General features: G+C 39.0%; 2 protein-coding genes across 5 annotated transcripts; both read left to right on the top strand.

Annotated features, from left to right (window-relative positions):
- The first annotated feature begins 2,608 nt into the window (after positions 1–2,608).
- On the top strand, positions 2,609–8,264 carry LOC145478386 (uncharacterized). Its single transcript, XM_081456402.1, has 5 exons — positions 2,609–2,965; positions 4,768–4,959; positions 5,960–5,990; positions 6,093–6,152; positions 6,430–8,264. Exons 1-5 carry the CDS (start codon positions 2,726–2,728, stop codon positions 6,876–6,878), a joined length of 972 nt encoding a protein of 323 aa, XP_081312528.1. The 5' UTR covers positions 2,609–2,725; the 3' UTR covers positions 6,879–8,264.
- Positions 8,265–8,400: 136 nt separating this feature from the next.
- Positions 8,401–18,345, top strand: LOC145478384 (uncharacterized). Of its 4 annotated transcripts, none has more exons than XM_081456401.1 (8): positions 8,401–8,738; positions 11,172–11,612; positions 11,914–12,033; positions 12,505–12,574; positions 13,150–13,191; positions 14,441–14,497; positions 14,698–14,748; positions 15,130–18,345. In XM_081456401.1, exons 2-8 carry the CDS (start codon positions 11,184–11,186, stop codon positions 15,603–15,605), a joined length of 1,245 nt encoding a protein of 414 aa, XP_081312527.1. In that variant the 5' UTR covers positions 8,401–8,738; positions 11,172–11,183; the 3' UTR covers positions 15,606–18,345. The 4 variants fall into 4 exon arrangements, with proteins under 4 accessions (XP_081312527.1, XP_081312526.1, XP_081312524.1 ...); XM_081456400.1 differs by having other exon boundaries at positions 8,401–10,553; XM_081456399.1 differs by having other exon boundaries at positions 8,402–10,433.
- The last annotated feature ends 127 nt before the right edge of the window (positions 18,346–18,472 follow it).

Below are 18,472 nucleotides of genomic sequence, written 5' to 3'. Positions count from 1 at the left end.
CTATTGCTGATCAAGAGGTTCCAGCAGACCCAATTCCAGCATCGCTGGCAACTGAACAACCAGAATTGCAGTGGGAAGAAACCCCAAGGGAGCCACCTGTCCCTGTGCAATCAAGTACCCAAGGCATTCCAGAGAAGCGTTACCCTACTAGGAACAGACACGCCCCTCGATACTTGGCTGATTTTGTCACGAAGTGACTTTTTAGGTTATTAGAACAGAGACACTTAAGAACTGCAAGCTAAGTTTTGTCGTTGATTTATTGTACTAGTTTTCATGGCTTAGTGGGGGAGTGTAGAATGTTGTGAGCTGTGTAACCGCTCCCCCAGTAGTTTGCCAGTAGTTCAGTTGGATGAAACACGTTGCCAGTTGCTTGAATTAAAACAGAGTTGTGTTCTCGAGTTTTGGCTGGTTTATTGGCTCTAGAATGTTACAGCTTGTCCTTCGCTAATTTTCCAATCTTTCCCCAGCTCTACCCTTTCTCCTTCATCACCCTTTAAACCGATCGTCTCCATGTCTCCCTGGGTCTACCTATCTGTCTTTTTCCATCTGAATACTACGCTACGGTAGTACAATAACACCGAATAACAATTAGCGCGAAGCCTTTATTTATGGGGTATAACATGGGGGTACCCGACCTCCTCGTACTACCCACCCCGTTCCCCAAACTCTCTTCAGCCTAGTTGCCGACAGACTGGCCCCAAACATTTCATGAACGAGTATTAATCCTCCTACCATTCGCTGTGCATGTAAGTTCAAAATATAACGTTGTTTCATTACTTCTAGAATATATTCTAGCATTTCGCAGTGGCTACTTCCCAGTAGCAAAGAAAAATGAGAGAAAAATTTAATGTTATCCTCTGAGGGTGACAAGCTGATATAAATAAAGCAAGATAAAGGTAATAGGGAGACGGGCCAAAATGCGGAACTCCTTTCTTATAATTATTTGTCCTTTGATCCAATAGTTACTATTTTTAGTTAATTAAATAAGTTCACACATTCTTTGCTTGATATGTTCAAGAGTCGACGAACTTTCTAGTCCTAGATTATACGAGCTTTAAGATCTTCTTTTAGGATTTTGTCACGAAGTTTTCGCATGTGTTTTTTAAAGCTTTCATAAAATTAGATCCAAATTAAACATCATACGATGAACAGAAATAAAGATTTGTCTGTCGGTTGTTTATGAAAACAAACACGGTTAAAGAAAAATGAATGCCATAAAAAGATCTTACCATTTTTTTTTCCTCTGATGTACAATCGAAATGATCGATTGACAATTGTACTGGCGTTCGCTTCTCCAAATGTCAAAAATGTGGCGATTCAGAATGCGAATATTGTACAATGGTGATTCTTTATAAAGGTATTTAGCGCGCATACCAGACAGCTGAAAATAGTCTCAAACTTCGTGGAAGTTATTAATTGAAACTCGATTATTCTTTGACGAGAAATCCATCACGCGCTATTGTTATTCTGTGCTGTCTCGGACGTTTTGGCGCAGGGCTTTGTAGCTGTAGACTGATCAATTTAAAACATCAATATCACTGAACCGCTATCGGTTAACAAGGGCATAATAATTTGTAAACCAAAGTGCAAGTTATAACGACGTCTCACGTTACTCAGGCCGGCTGCATTCATTGTACACCGTACAGATATATTAGGTGAGTATTTTACGCCACGGGAGTCAACTTGGCTTATGGTAAGCTCACATGAGTGATCCTTTCTTAATGAGTATCAATGAATATCAACCAGTACACCATATTTTACTCCAGTGTAACGCCACAGAATAAAGAGTGTTAGTGAGGGAAATAAACATGTATTTCAGCTTGTGAATGGCTATGCTTGTCACCAGACTGGTGTTTGCGTTACACTAATTTTCACAATCACGAATATTGAAAAAGTATCATATTCAGAAATAATATGAAAGTATTTCCGACAAACAGGTTAGCATAGGATCAGAGAATACCTTGCCATATGATATCATACAATTCATTATTCAGTCCAGTGTAGGCGTAGGTGTGAATATAACAAAACATAAATGTCTTCCTGTTGAGAACAAAGTTTACAATCAACCACGTGCTTTTGAATAATGCTGTGAATTACTAAATATATGCAAATAGCAGTCACACGAAAGTGTTGAATTAAGACGCCAAACTCAACATTTACTGCGAAACCTTGGGTCTCGAATATCTTTCTTGTCAGTAATATCCACGAAATTGAGCGACTGTAAGAAGAAACAACACAATTTCAGGACACAGCTGGTGCATAACCTGGTACGTCTGCGGATTTTTAGATAAAAAAAGAAAACTGAGGTAACATCGCGCAGTCCTTAAACACCGCCATTTTTATGCTACCTAAATATTACTTGTGCTTTCTCTAATATTACTTCAGTTCTAATCTGATGTTTTACCACAAACAGACCATGGCATCCCATTGGCGATTGACAATGTTCTTGCTCTGTCGACACAATGTGGTGACTCTCGTTTACTGAATAAGTAATCGGGCATGACATCTTTTGAAACTGATCTTCAAGTTTTGTTTGAAGAGTCAGGTGGTGTCAAGAACAATGCCCTGTGAGTTAAAATTACATTGGAGTATACTGTACTAGCAATGTAGGTATACAGGCTTCAGCGAACTCTATCTGCAATCTTAATTTACATGGAGGTTTAGTTACAACTTTTTTATCCTCGCAATACAAACGTTCCACTGTTTGTCATTTACTGTTTAGATAATGGATGTGTTCGCTAGAACGTCCCTCGAGGTCCATAACAAGTTTCGTTCTGCACACAATGTGCCACCCTTAAGTTGGTCAAATGAGCTTGCAAGAGGCGCACAAATCTGGGCAAAGAAACTAGCGAAAGAAGGCGGCCTCAAACACGATCAACTGAAGGGAATTGGAGAAAATGTGTTTATGGCATCTCAGGGTTTTGATGCTGCAGCAGAAGAGGCGACGGAGACTTGGTATTCAGAGGTAAATTACATATGGGTGGCTGAGACTGCTGTACCTTGCGTGAGGAGATCACTAGAAAACAAGCATATCTAAAACTGGCACAGAGAGGGAGGGAAGGAGGGTAATTTAACTAACCCGGACATATAGGCTAAATACTGTAAATTAAGTGTGATTTTAATTAAAACTATCGTCCACTGTTTGATAAACATGCAAATGTTTTAGGTAAGCCAATCACCAAGGGAAAATTTAAATTCTATTCTAGTGTGACTTGTGATTAGCCTTCAAAAAGAAAATTGAAGAAAGGGAGATGGTTCTAGTATTCATGTTATTGGTTAAAACTCGTAGGTTATGAGCAGGTGATAGTTAATGACGCCGAATTGTTTTAGTAGAATTCGAACTGAAATTAGCGCAAATATCGGTTTCCAATTATTTTTCTACGTACTGTATTATCAAATCGCACGCGAAACTTATAGATCGCACGAAACTTATAGATTTTTTTTTATATATTTTCAAGTTATTTAAGTCCAAATACCATTAGTTACCTTCTTTTAGTCTTCTCGGGAATTTTATTACCATTTGCATCTAAACGTTCCGCCAAAACATCGAGAAAACGAAAAAACGTCGCCATTGCGTAGACGAGAGACTGCAACTGCACTCTATAATGGCTGACAGTGTACCGGTAACCTTTGAATAAGTATACTATACCTAAAATTCTAATAAATCTCGCTAGAAACACATTTCTAGTGTTATGAAGCTCAAAGACCTGTATAGAATTAAATTTCTGATACGTGATCACCGATTGTTTATCATTTTGTAGTTACCACTTTAGTCTTGTGTGTGGAGGCGCGGTGGCCTCATGGTTGGTGCGCTCGTCTCCGGATCGAACGGTCCGGGTTCGAGCCCTGGCTGGGAACATTGTGTTGTGTTCTTGGGCAAGACACTTTACTCTCACAGTGCCTCTCTCCACCCAGGTGTATAAATGGGTACAGGCGAATTTATTGCTGGGGGTAACCCTGCGATGGACTAGCATCCCATCCCTAGCCGCTTCATGCTACGGAAACCGAGTTAAGCTCCGGTCTGATGGGCCACCTGGCTCGCATGTAGAGTTTTACTTTAGTCTTGCAATTTTAGGGCTGACAGCCCACACAGTGAGTCTTATGACTTCTTGTTGTTTATCTTAGTTTATCGAGAATACTTCAGCTCCGAACAATACCCCATTGATGGTGATGTTTGGGTTTGTCTACTGGCTTTGGTCTGCATCTCTCACAAAGATCCTGTTTAGGTTTCTTGTTCTGTAAACTTTAGTTTCTATTGGTTGTCTCAAGAACTGTGTAGTTCCCTTCTGGAAGTCGTATGATAGTGTTTGGGTTAGTATTCTAAGAGTGCTTAATCCTCCAAGGTCAGTTCGTCCCGTGTGGCCCACACATGGTTACCGATAGGCTATTTAAGTGCATGTGCAGCTTTAAAAGGAGTGATTTAATGAGTTACGCATACACAGGGTTGTGATGTCAAATTGAAAGTTTCCGCCAAACTCTTTCAAATTCCGTCGTGTCTTGCAGTTGGAAAAATAACTAAAAAACAATTTACAATTTACTTTTTCTTCAAAAGTTTACTTACTATCTTCATCTTGGTGTTCTAAAAGCTTTTGTGTGCGAGCGAAGGCACTCAGTCATAATTGTAGTAATGTTTTGGCCAAAATTGCAACAAAATCGCTGTGGTAGTGTCACTTTACTTCGTCAGAATGTTGGGCCCGAGTACAGCTATACCATACACTACTATGAATTTAACTTACTTTGGCCTTCTTTTCAACATTTTTTCAATAGGTTGAGCGATACGATTTTAACCAGGGAGGGCATCAACCTAGAACAGGCCACTTTACCCAAGTAGTATGGAAGAACTCTAAGGAGCTGGGCATGGCAAGAGCAAAGAGTTCTAATGGAAGTGTATATGTGGTGGCCAGATACCGTCCAGCCGGAAATGACTTGAACGCATTCAAGGGGAACGTCCTTCCAAAGGTTGGTCGACTAAGTTACTTTAGTATCACCCTACTAGTGGACTAATGCAAATCCTGCATTTTAATTGGCTACGCTACTAGAGGACTATTAGTAATAGTCCTCGAGTAGCGAAATTGGCGCAATTGAGCGTGACGCTTTCTTTCTTTTTATTCCCAAATAAATATTTCTTCAACTTGCATTTGCTAACTTTATTGTTGCCTTTTCTGTCCGACTAGTTGGGTGATACTAAAACAGTTAGACCCTTCGCCCTCAAGGGCTACGGGTCTAATTGTTAAATAACAGCAACAGTTTCTAAAAGCAGTATAAGAGCATTCTTCGGGGACCAGATCGGGTGATTGGCACCAGGCAAACACTCACGTCAAATAACCTAGCTTCTTAGCTGAAGTTCACTGCCATTTCTCCTCATCTAGAGGTTCATGGCCAAAAAGTATTCAGCAGCAGTGATTGCATCGAACATGACGATATTCGGCTCTAAATTTAATCGTAACGATATACTTTATACAAAGAGTTAAAGTGAGGATTAATAAATGACATATAAATTTAAATCATCCTCGTTGCTTTCATTAAACGAGACGACAACAGTAACCACACAGGATTTCAAGCCCAGTATACTCTTCGCCAAAATGTGCTTGTCCGGCTGCAGATTTCAATTCTTGAATAAGCGATCACCGATACCCTGGTATTTTTGTACAAACACGTGGATTTAGCTCTCGTGTCTCTTTCCGTGCTTGTGTCACCGACTGCAATGTTGTCTACACGTGTACTGAATTCCAATTTGTTCTTTGGGTTTAAACGAGAAATGACTCAATTAGTACAGCCTGGGCTTTCCCACATTCAGAAAACAGTTTTCAATTCAAGCTGACCCGGCACATACAGCCAGCTGCGTACAACCGTCTACTATTTCCTTTGCTAAGGAAACAGTGACGGTGAAGTCTGTACGCAGGCTAAGAAAACTTAAACGTATTTTTAAAATTGTTCTGTTTTGTTTTGATTGGGGCAGGTGCCAACGGGAGAAAAACAACAAATGCCAGGTAGGACGCATCGCATAGTTACTTGTGTAAAGTAGTTTTACTTCAATCATCGATGTGGAGGCAAATTACACAAAGAAATACTTTTGTGGTTTTCTGTTACAGAAAAGACATCCCCGCAAGGGGAAGACGTGGTAAAGATGCAAGATTCTTTTATTTCACACGGTAAGAGAACTTGCAATACACTTATCTATTCAATCTCTTTTAGCTGTTGGCACCTTCGTTGTATGTAGATAATGTTATCTGCTCCGTTTCTAAGTAAATGGGCAATAGGACTGGCCGTTTCTCCTTACGCCTTCCTGGATTTATCATTATTTACTTGAGTTATCAGGTTATGATCGCATATTTTCTATTGCAGGGGGTGAGGTCTTACCCGTTTTTCCCAGAAAATGACATCGCACTATTGTAAGTTATATTATGGATGCAATTTTATTGGTTGCAGATTCGTTCATTGACGCGGTACTAAAAGCACATAATGAACTTCGCGCCCTTCACGGCGTGCCCAGTCTTAAATGGTCCGCTGCGCTATCAAAAGAGGCGCAGGCTTGGGCAGAGAAGTTGTCTCGAAATGGTGAACTGCGTCACGCGCATAAAGAAGAACGAAAGTTTAAGGGAGAAAACATCTGCCGCATGTCGAACCACTATGATGTCACTGACGCTGTGAGGATTTGGTACTCGGAGATCAACAGTTACAAATACCACTCGCCTGGTTTTAGTTTCGATACTGGTCACTTCACTCAGATCGTTTGGCGAGATACCACTGAAGTTGGAGTGGGAACATGCAAGAGTCGCGATGGAAGTCTTACGTATATTGTCGCTAGGTACAACCCAGCAGGAAATGTGCTGAAAAACTTTCATGAAAATGTTCTGAACACTAATAGCCAAAGTTGAAAACTTGAATGAACAACACTAGTTGTGTGACATTGAGTTAACTCTTGTTACTACTCGCAAAAGTCAAGCTCTGCGATATAATAAGCCATGTTATCTGTTACTCCTGGTGATTGTTATTTAAGCATATGTATTAAGGTGAAATTGTGTTGCGAAAAATGTGATATAAAACGATTCATATTAGAGAGGGTAACTTGACATTTTCCCACAGAGACATTACAGCAATTCTGACACAAAAGGTGCTCGCAAATTGAGGTCTTCTTAGGCCTTCTGACGCATGCTACGATGGAAGAATTGCACGGACTAAAGTTTCAATTATAAGTTTTAACCGTCAGCCGGGCAGTGTAATTTGTTTCAAAGGAGTAGTGTGCGACTGCACGTAATACCTACTAAATGGATGAATTAACTCATATTGCTTCTCAGCTGTTTCCCAATTTATATTTCATTCACTGTAATTAATTAAAACTGCATGCACCTGAAAGCTTGTCGCTTCTCTGGAAAAAAAAGTTTTTTTTTTTTGTTTTGTCTCGCTATCTTTCCGTAAAAGTTTCAAACATCTCTTCTCTAGGCGAGATTCACCCACGGTATATTTTATGCTGGAATTGATTGATTATTACATTTACGAGCAAACTTTTCTGCCATGGCGGTCAACTTACCACGCAAACATGTGCCTGTCGTTTTCGTTCAGAAGTGGAAAAAAAATATGTTGGCTATATGCCCGAACCCTTGTTGAAGATAACAATTGACCGATAAGCCCGCCAGAGATTTGACAGTCAGTGTAAATTATATGACTATATACAGTATTAAACGCCTTCTGCGCGCATCTTCAATTATAGAACCATTCATAATTAATGCTCCTTAACACGAGTCCGAACACAGCACTTTCTTTGAAACAGTCATAATTTAGCATGGTAATGAACCCATTTGAGCTAGTAATAAAAACTTGAAGCTATCCAGGAGGCTGGTTTCCTTATGATCCCTACGATCGCAATATATGATCGTTACGATCAACCAGCGAAAGTTGAGCGACTCTTAGGACTGCCAGTTCCCACGATCGTTAGGGAATAAAAAATGTTTCCGAGACGACCTGGATCGAACGATGCACTGCATTCTGGTATACTTTTCATTGCAACGATCGCTACAGTCGCTGGAGACTCTTTGGTGAGCATACATTGGGAGTGCTTTCCATAAGATCGTTACGATCCTCCAGATATAAGTGAACGGACGCTTTGATCGCTGATCAATGTATTTAGTGTTAAGCTTTGTCTAAGGGGCCAGTTATATAAAATAACATGTTTGACCACATGCAGAGGAAATTTGAAATTTATGAATTCTCTTTTTCAGGGTCGAATGATGGCTAATGATATATCCCAAGATATATCTAGAACAATGAGGAAAAAACAACGCGTTTAATTAGCTGGCATAAATTGCTGCTATTCCAGAAAGTCCCTTTAAAGAGTGTTAACAAACACTAAATATAAAGATGCCGACAAGACAATAAACTAACAGAATACATAATAAACTGAAGGTCTCAATATATCAAGGATGAAATTGGGTTAAAAGACATGGTTGACCCTGTATTTGACAACGAGCTCGTAACACAGAATGCATCATTTATATGCAAATTTTAAACGAGCTTTGGTTTTCAATTATATACTTTGTCCACAGGTAAACCAGTCATTGTTCACCTGAGAACTTGTTTGAACAAACTCCCCTGGACAACAGTCTTGTGCGCTTCTCTGGCTTGCACCAACACGTGTGGTATCAAGTTGCTTTTTGTTGCGTTTTCCTTGGAATATTTATAAACGATTCCACCCATTGTTAAGCGCTGTCGAATGATAAAAGAAATACTTTCTCGAGCAGGTAAGTAGCAAGTTGGTCGAAATGATCAAAGACAGGGTGTTGAAATAATTTATAAGATGCATGGCGGTTCGTATTTCTCTTGAAACGCCTCGATTCGTAAACATTAAAACCGCGGGACATTTGTGATTATAAACATGCACCCTATCAGTAAATCCTTTCTCCCTTTTCCCCTTATTCGTTGACACCTTGAACAGGATCTCTCCCCTGCCTCGATTCTTCTCAATCGTAAACAAATCCGTACCATACGCAGATGGCAAAGAAAAACGATTTTCTTATTTTTTGTTCTAAAATAAAATGACTTCTATCAGATTCATCAGTAATATATCGCGATGTTTATATGAATCAGCTTCGCAGGCTTCAAAACATTTCCAAATAAAACTGTCAGATTGCGTTGGTTTACCAATAAACGCCGACGTGTTCTTCAGTAACTTCCTACAACATAAAGTCTTCACTTCTTAAATTTGCATATCATCTTTTAACCTGCTGTAGCCACAGAAACATTTCTTCCTAGCTTTGCAGTCGCATGAGATTTGTGAGAGAAAGATAGAAAGAAAATAAAAAAACCATTAATTCTGTTGCTACGGGGGGTAAGATTACAGTTGGAAGAGAAAAAATGAAAAAACTATGATAGAAAATGTAATATTTATTTGTCGCTACCAAAAATCGTAATTTTACAGTGTAATAAGTGAATGTTTTCAAAAAACATATGACTGCTGAGCAGGATGACTACAAAATATGTTTCACTTGAAAATATTATGTTATTTTTTATTCTACGTTTATTCATTTATTTATTTTTTATTTTGGACAGGCCGCTTTAGTGGCGAAATCGTGTTTTTAACAGCGCAACATCGGATATCTTTCACCGGGCCGTTAAATAATGTATCGTGGCGTTTATTGAGTGGCCTCAAGGCGACCAGTTGACAGCTGCAAGTAAACGTGCCGATCACTTGTAAATGCCATGGTATCAACCAATCACATCCGTCAATGCTTACGGCGCATGAATAAATATACCTATGATATTCCGTCAGAGCTTTCTTGTTTCCCAGGTTTCCAGGTCGTTTTCGATTTATACAGTCTTAACTTCGAGATTCATCGCTGATGATAATTATGAATGAAATCTTACGTACTCAACATGACTGTATGCGAAAAGTGATGAAGATCCTGCGCTAATTTAGTCAAAGATTCTGATTCCTTGATTTATATAACTAGTCTCACTCCATTTACTGTAAGTTTACTAGCTATATGTTGATTAGTTTTCTCTCTTTTAATCTACGTAACGAACTTCGGACAATTACCCGAGAGAGCCCCACTGTTCCCGTGACAGCACCGTGACGGTCAAGAAGGACATGTCCGTGATAGCCTTCACAAGGTGCTCGTCCCGGGGTGCTCGTTTGACCGTCACGGGTTTTCCGCTAACATCATATCGATTCCCATTGGTCTAGAAATTTATTTATCCACCTACCCAAAAAACAAGTTCAATTGCAGCTTGCTAAATTTCAGTTTCGACATTTCTTCATTTCACTTTTGTTGAATGCGCTTGATTTAAAATTCAAATTGCCACAAGGAAAAATATTCCACGATGTCAAGATTATTATCGAAAATGAAAATTCTCGGAGTTGAGATCCTGGTTTGAACCTTCGTCTTGGCATTATAATTAACGGTTAAATGCTGGTGAAGAAGATTATTACGGGCCACGTAAGTTGGATAAATCGCCGAGATCCAGACTGTAATGGATATACTTTATTTTCATACACAAGTCGACGAGTTGTTTAAATTTACTATTTTTCGTTAAATAGGATAGTGCAGTAATTGAAGGTAGGAGTTATTTACTTTTAAATCAATGCTCCAAGCAACCACTAGGTTTGTCATTTCAGCGATGATTTATAAGGGAGCTTAAGCAAAGACGACGGTGACGCCAGAAACGACCCACAGATGGGTCTATATTTCAATGGATTTATAATGAATTTATATTTTACCTTCGAAATTCGTTCCTATTTGAACCTGTTGAGATCTGAAAACCTGCTCAAACTAAATATGTAATGCCAGCGATCGATTCTCAAACGCAATGCGAAAAAATTTGCCCCCGTGGCCTACGTTCTCCATGATAAGCTAAACTTGGTCATTTCACATTGTTGTTTAGTAGAGGACGGCTACGAAATGTACAAATATTTAAAACGCACGAGCATAGCCACTGTTCCGCTCAGTAAATTTTTTGTTTGGTGACGTTTTTGTTACCGTTGCCGTCGTGGTTTGCTTAAGCTCCCTATCAGGAAATACCTTCGAAATACTCACAGAGATCCAACCAGATTGAACACTGTAATGGAGTTCTCGCTATTTATTCTATTTAAAATGGAAGACAGTTAAACAAAAACTACAGAAGTCACATTGGCCATTTACATATCGAAAAAAGTTAACTTTCGCTTTCTTTTTCAGTGAAATAGAAATATGGACTCGTTTGGGAAAGAAGCTCTGGAAGCCCACAACAACTTTAGAAAAGCTCATCAAGCTCCTCCACTCACATGGTCCAGCGCCCTTGCACGAGACGCCGAGGCATGGGCCAAGCAAATTGCGCGCGAAGGCCGACTACGCCATGACGACACGAAAGATGGCGAAAATGTTTTTATGGTGTTTGGGCGGGAAATTGACGGTAACGACGCTGTAAACAGCTGGTACAGCGAAGTGAAAGACTACAACTTTAGCAAATCTGGTTACCAGTCGAACACCGGTCACTTCACACAAGTCGTTTGGAAAGGGAGCAAAGAGCTAGGAATAGGCAGGGCTAAGAGTGCCGACGGGAAGGTGTTCGTGGTAGGCCGTTACAGGCCGGCGGGAAATAACATGAGGGCTTTTAAAGAAAATGTCTTCCCGTCAAAGGCACGTGAGGTGGATAATACTGATAATAATAGCCCTGATAGCCCTGGTATTGCAGCGAACTTCACTGGATTGTGTAATGGGGGAAAAAGGAAAAGCAACTCAATAATAATATTAAACGAAAGAAGAACATTAATGGCATGGTGTTTTATTGCTATGCATTTTCTCTCATTTTACTATTTTTGCTTTATTTTTTAGTTTGTTCGCATTTCCTATTTGGTATCTTTTTTTAACATCACTCTGGTTGCTGAAACAGACAGTAATTTCTGTTTAATTGTGAAAATATAACCTACTCCTTTTGCAGGACGGGCCAGTAAAAATTCCCGAAAAGGAACAGTCTAAGAAATGCTCCACACCTGTGCACCAGCGGCAGAAACACGAGGAACGACCTACTGGAGCTGGCGAGCATCGTAGAGAGGAAACGGTGAGGAACTTATAATTAACAGTTAGACCCGTAGCCCGGCTTCGCCTCATGGGCTATTGACCCGTGGCCTTTGAGTGCGAAGGGTCTAAGGGTCTAATCAGCAAATGCAAGTTGAAGAAATATTTATTTCGGAATAAAACGAAAGAAAGCGTAACGCTCGATTGCGCCAATTTAGCTACTCGAGGACTATTACTAATAGTCCTCTAGTAGCGTAGCCAATTAAAATGCAGGATTTGCATTAGTCCACTAGTTGGGTGATACTAACAACAACTACTCCTACGGACTATTCACCAGAAGTGTTAAAAAATACATTAATAGTCTATTGCATCAACAAACATGTTTCATATTTCTACGTTTCTTGTCATCAGAAAGATAACTCGCTATCATATTTAATACTTCTTCACCCACACATAACTGACGCATGAAAATAAGAATACCAACATTGAAAAGCAAAATGCTGTTTGATTTCAGGTTGTGACGTATCCGGATGGTACTAAGAAGACTGTAGTATCCACGGTAACAGTGACTTTAAAAGGAAATAGTAAGTGGAAGTAATAGTGAGAAAAAAAAAACAACAACAACAACAACACAGCTAACCAAACCAACAAACAAACAGAGGAACCGGACCACTAATTGTGTCGCGGTCGTGAACGAGTTACGGTTTGAGATCAATGTCATCTTGCCGTTCCTTGTGGGACTGTTATATTCGGTACAGAACAAAGATGAGAAGCCAGGCATATTGTCCCTAGCAGCGGTACAGTCCTACAAGGGACCAGATTTCTTATCTTTTCAACTGTGATGACATCTGAATCAATAAAATACCGATACATCCGTGCTAAGTACACGGGCGACGAGAATACAAGCATTAATCGACCCCAGGGACATGCGGCGCTGCTTGGAACTAATTTATATGAAAATCTATAAGAAAAACAGTAAGAGTTAGGGTAAGAAAAGTCAAGCTAAAAAACAGAGACTGGGAAAGGGTAGCATAATGATCCAAGCAGCTTTGAACTTCTCTGCAGTTTTTCTATCGATGTTCAATCTTGAACGAGTTGGAATTTACTTTCTCACAAAGGTTTTCCTCGCTTGTTTGTTTGTTTGTTTTTTCTTACTTAGGTCAAGGTGGGTATTCCAAGGAAACTGTCACAACAGTTCATGGTAAGATTATCACATTCATCGTATACTTTCACCACATCAGGTTGATGGGCGAAGTGCATGTAGCTATGTACACGGGACACTTTCATCATTCCTGATCCTATCAATATGCAGAATTTATTAAAAACTGGGTAACTTAACAAGTTGTGCAACTGGCTACGAGTCTCCCTATAGCTTAGTGACTTACTGCTTAAAGCATGTGACAGGTGTACATCAGATCATGAGTTCCACTCTTGATGTAATGTACAACTAGATTATGAGCACGAGATTTTTATGAGGTGACAGTTGATGAGGCCAAAGACCGAATAAACTATCACCTCATAGAAATCTCCAGCTCATAATCCTTTAACTGGCGATTCTTAATTACTCCTCTACGTACTATTAACCTTCTAATTAAAGAAAAATCCGAATTTCGCGGACTGTATTGTCATTTCAGAGATTTACAGTTGTGTATGCGCACATCAGTTTCGAGATTTTGACGCCAAAAAATCATGAATGTTCTTCTTTCAGTCTTTTCAGCAATTCAATTATCCATTTGTTTATAAATGTTCGTCCGAAACTTCGAAAAAATGGGGAAACGTCGCCATTCCCTAGACGACCTACAGCCAATGAAAATTAATGGCTGGTAGTCGTCGATGCAGTTGTCCGTTTTGTAAACGGTCGATGCCAATTTCGCGACACTTACAAATTTTTTTAACTATCAACGAATTTTTCTCTACGAAATAAAAGAAAAAAGAAAATTTGTAAGTAACCACCCAGTATCAGACCCGAAACTTCCGTTTCCTAATATCCCTCTTCTACCACTACACTACCAGGTTGATCCGCCAAATATCTGCAAATATTAATGATAGAGTTGACCCAACCATTAAATAAAAGCTAACCGCAAGCAAACCAGTGTAAATATGAACAATCAAGCATTTGACGAGTGCGTTTTACTCAATCAACAAATTAAAACCAGTTTCTACCTTGTCCAGGCCTATACTAAAGCAGATATGGCATCGTCCATTCTGAAAGGCTTGGTCAACAATGATGTCATCGACCGTTAAAAATGGCACCAACCGTTTACGAAACGGAAACCAGCGTCGTCGATTGCTCAGCTAATCAGATTGCAGCATTTGCATTACATTATGCGAGTAGAATTCTACTAAAACTGACCAGTTTTTGGTCTTTTTGAGAAATGTTTTAGTTGATTTATTAATGGAAAGGTTTAATATTTACGAATATCCTATTGGTTTCTTTTTTACTGCCGCAGAGTCAAGAAACCCACAAGCATTTTCTAGAGACATGAAAGCGGCGCTTCCTGATAAAGGTTGTATGTTGTTTGAAATAATCTCTAAGTTTCTTAGTGACCCTGAATGGATGGTCATTAAAATCGATGAAATGATTCAAAGAATTGGTCATTCCTAATCATAAATATAGAAATATTTAGCTACAGTATATATACGTAGTTTTTGTTTGTTATGGTTATTTTTTACACTTGAATCCTCTTTTTTTCTTTTCTTTGAGCAGACTCCCCAGGTTGTAAAGCACCCCATGATACTAAACAATCTCTGGGAGGAGGTAATTTTTTTTCCTGGTTAATGCTGGCTGTTGACTACGTTATGGCAAGGCAATAAAATAATATAATGACAAAATATATTAATGGTTCTTTAATATATTTCATAATTGTTACACCAGTGCTTTAAAGACATGCTGAGTGCATGAAACATCCAAATAGACCGGCTCATCCATTGTGTTACACAAGTAGCTAAACTCTAAGCTACATAACAGTAATAGTACCCTGTCAGAGCTGGGTTACCCTAACAATTAAACCCATGGTTTTGGATAGTTAAAGCCACTTTGTGTACAAGTCTTGATTTGCTAAATGACTGTCGTATCTGACTTTGATTGTCATCTTAACAAGAGCACTAAATGTTTTTTTTTTCTTTTTTTTTTTGTAAGGAGAATCTCGCGCGCCAAGCTCAACCTCAAAAGCTGGCTTTTCAAAGCAAGCCCTCGACGCACACAACAAATACCGGGCCAAGCATCGTGCACCACCACTGAAATGGTCCGATGAGATTGCAAAGGACGCGCAGGCCTGGGCGGAGAAGTTGGCACGTGCCCGTAGCCTTCAGCACGCTTCTCAGTCAGAACGTAAAGGGACCGGTGAAAACATCGCCATGTTCTCTGGAAAGTTTGAATCAGCGGGCGATGAGGCAACAAACATGTGGTATGCCGAGGTTAAGGATTACAGATTTGATAAGCCAGGTTTCCAGGGCAACACGGGGCATTTTACGCAGGTGGTTTGGAAGGAGAGTAAAGAGCTGGGAATGGGCAGAGCCCAGACTGCTGATGGTCGTTTGACGTTTGTTGTGGCAAGGTACAAGCCTCCAGGAAACTTGTTGAATCATTTTCAGGAGAACGTTTTCAAAGGGTGAACTAAAAGAAAAACTCTCTTGCCCCATTTAGATGTGACTCAATACCATCTGTGAAAGCATTTAAAACTCGAAATATTGAAATATTACTGATGTACTTGTCCATCTACCGAATTGCAATAGTTGTGCAGTATACTTTTCTCTGTATGCAGTACAGTGTGAATGTCTGGGTACAGTTTAGACATTATAGTACTATAAAATCTTATGTATATATATAAAAAAGAATTAAGAAACTGTGAAAAAAAAGTCAAAATACTAAAGTGCATTAAGCAGCTCCGTTCAATGGCTACATTCATAGTAATAGGCAATGTAAAGAATAAGGGAAATCAAATTGGCTGTAGGAATGTAGAGAGTAAAATGATGGAGAGTCACAGTAAATGTGCAGGGCAAGCTCGAGATGAATATGTAAACAACATCTAACATCATCGAAATACATCAGCTACATATTATCTAACCAAAATATATGGTGTTGGAAGACTAGTAACAGTAAATAATTAAAAATGGGATTTACCAAGTGAAATTTAAAAGATTACATTAAAAAAGTAGAAAGGAAAGAAAAAGATAAGAAAGAACACGGAATCATATAGATGCAATAAAAAATGAACATAATTGAAAACAATGAAAAAATGGTAGTAGCTGAGTGGCCTGGAATGTATCAATACAGGTGTTCAAAGTTGGGCAAAAATTAAATAAGACGGTCCTTGGAGCTCCTTCGAACCACAGAACTCAATGTAGTTTTTGTTGCCCGGTCTAACATGGGCATGCGCTGCATTTAATTGGGTTTATTTCGATAACAAAGAAAGACGAAAGAAATTGCTTGGATCTAATCTTTGTATCTTCACTTTTCCAACATATCTTTCTAAGAAGTTAGTTTTACTCTATTTGTTTTACTTTTAATAACCGTTACCAACTTTTCTACCATTTACAAAGTGCCGCCATAACCCACCTATCTTTGATTGTTTGTTACAAGGTATCCTCTTTAATCGATTACGAGTTACAAGCTTTGCCAAAAAGAAAACATTACAGTGACCTAAACAATTTAACAAATTGACGTCAGCTTTTCATGCGTCTGTCCTGTTATTGATCATGAATTTCGTCATAACATTGTCAAAGTAGCTGTGGATCCGCACATAACCTTTGACAAGGTTATGACGAAATTCATTGTCAATAACGGGACAGACGTATTAAAAACTGACGTCAGTTTGTTTTTTACGATAGCAAATTGTCAAATTGTCCGCCCTCGCTCGTTGACGCATCGCATAAATTATAAATTCATGTGTCTGTCCGCTTATTGACAATAAAAATTAGCCAATGAGCGCGCGAGAATTTCTGCAGATGCCGTAAAAAACGAAATAGGCCATGTGCAATATATCAATATTTTAACATGGTTCCAAGGCTTTGACAACAAAACTGCAATTTTTTTTTTTTAAAGTTTCTTTTATCTCTCAATTTACAAGAGACTTGGATACAAAGAGAACACCACCAAATATAGAAGTTTGTCCTGAAAGCCTCGGAGCCATGTTAGATTATGGATATATCAAACGTGGCCTATATTCTGAAGATTGCATGCGATCTCAATAAAAGCTGTGTCAGTTATTTCTCTTCGATTCGGCCAAGCCTCATTGATTGGTGCTCGTTCAGATCCTGTAAGGCTTATATTCTGTGTCAACGATTTCAGGGAACTTAGAAAAATTAGAATCCCATGAAGAAACAGTGCCTGTCAAGTTACCAGTCAACTCTATAAATCTTCACCTTGACCATATGCAATCTATGACACACAACTTTTTCGTTGATAGTATATTATAAGGTAAATTTGTCGCTATCTACTATACTGGAGAAATATTGACAGCAGCCAAATTGCCATATTACGGTTTACTGCGTGAATCATTTTTGCTACCCGTTATATTTGCGATCACTGGCTTCATCGATTGTTAGCAGTCTTGCGTGCCTACCTGCAAGCGTGTTTATGTAAAGGTATCGATAACAATTGAGATCGCAGTATTTTCAGACATTAAAGGTTCTGTTGACTTTCTGGTGACCTGGTTAATGGCTCGGAAAGCATGCGCAAGTAAAAGTTCATAAGGGAGTGCTAAAATTACACAAAAGAGTGATTTAATGTATTTGAACTTTGCCGATAATCGTTATTAGTATAAATATACAAGCATTCTATCACGAATGCCGTTCTCTTATTGACACGTGTCCTACTTACTATCCATTCTGCATATTGTAGATAGCGAGTACCTTCGCAGTGTTCGGTTGAGAACAAAATGGTGGCCGCTTCTTTGCGTTCTCGAAGTTTCTGTGAAAGGGGTTTAAATAAATTCTGAATGACTAGTAGATTTATACTAAAACAATTAATTTATTCACTATCGGTTTCTAGGCGTGATAGTCAATTCGGGCTACCTCGGCGTCAACTATCACGCGTTATAGTTCACCGCTAAATTTTCTCCGATTCTTATTGGTTTAAATTGACCACGTGACGTGATAGTGTTCATCCGCGGAGAGACACTAGCAGCCCATAGTGCCCGTCCGAGGAAAATACCTGGATGGATAGTACTTGTCCGTGAAAATTTTTCTGTAAACAAGCTGGCTTAGAGAAAATTACCAATTGAAATTGCAATAAGTGGGTTTTTGTCTGTTTTCAAATTTTACATTTAGCTTTTCACGGCTTTCTTAATTCTAAAACAAGTTGAAAATAATTCACTAAATATGAAAAGAAAATTTAGTGGTGAACTGAATGTCTCGGAACTATCGGTCTGATAGTTTCCCCTTGGAAATTTGATGTTCTTAAAACTAGCATATTTGCCCTCTAAACTTCGCTTCTCGGGCAAATATTTGTATTAATAACATCAAATTTCCGCGGGGCAACT

Source organism: Orbicella franksi, chromosome 2, assembly GCF_964199315.1.
Source record: "Orbicella franksi chromosome 2, jaOrbFran1.1, whole genome shotgun sequence".
NCBI classification, from domain to species: domain Eukaryota; kingdom Metazoa; phylum Cnidaria; class Anthozoa; order Scleractinia; family Merulinidae; genus Orbicella; species Orbicella franksi.
Note: the sequence above shows the minus strand (reverse complement) of the source record. Positions and strands in the feature narration are given on the sequence as shown.

What these genes read in the sequence shown, in the direction of transcription:
- LOC145478386 (XM_081456402.1), top strand. Translation starts at nt 2,726, where the DNA reads ATGGATGTGTTCGCTAGAACGTCCCTCGAGGTCCATAACAAGTTTCGT. An exon ending in AGGGGAACGTCCTTCCAAAG is followed by an intron (nt 4,960 to 5,959) that starts GTTGGTCGACTA and finishes TGATTGGGGCAG; the next exon opens with GTGCCAACGGGAGAAAAACA. An exon ending in AGAAAAACAACAAATGCCAG is followed by an intron (nt 5,991 to 6,092) that starts GTAGGACGCATC and finishes TTTCTGTTACAG; the next exon opens with AAAAGACATCCCCGCAAGGG.
- LOC145478384 (XM_081456401.1), top strand. Translation starts at nt 11,184, where the DNA reads ATGGACTCGTTTGGGAAAGAAGCTCTGGAAGCCCACAACAACTTTAGA. An exon ending in AGTGACTTTAAAAGGAAATA is followed by an intron (nt 12,575 to 13,149) that starts GTAAGTGGAAGT and finishes TTTCTTACTTAG; the next exon opens with GTCAAGGTGGGTATTCCAAG. An exon ending in AACTGTCACAACAGTTCATG is followed by an intron (nt 13,192 to 14,440) that starts GTAAGATTATCA and finishes TTACTGCCGCAG; the next exon opens with AGTCAAGAAACCCACAAGCA.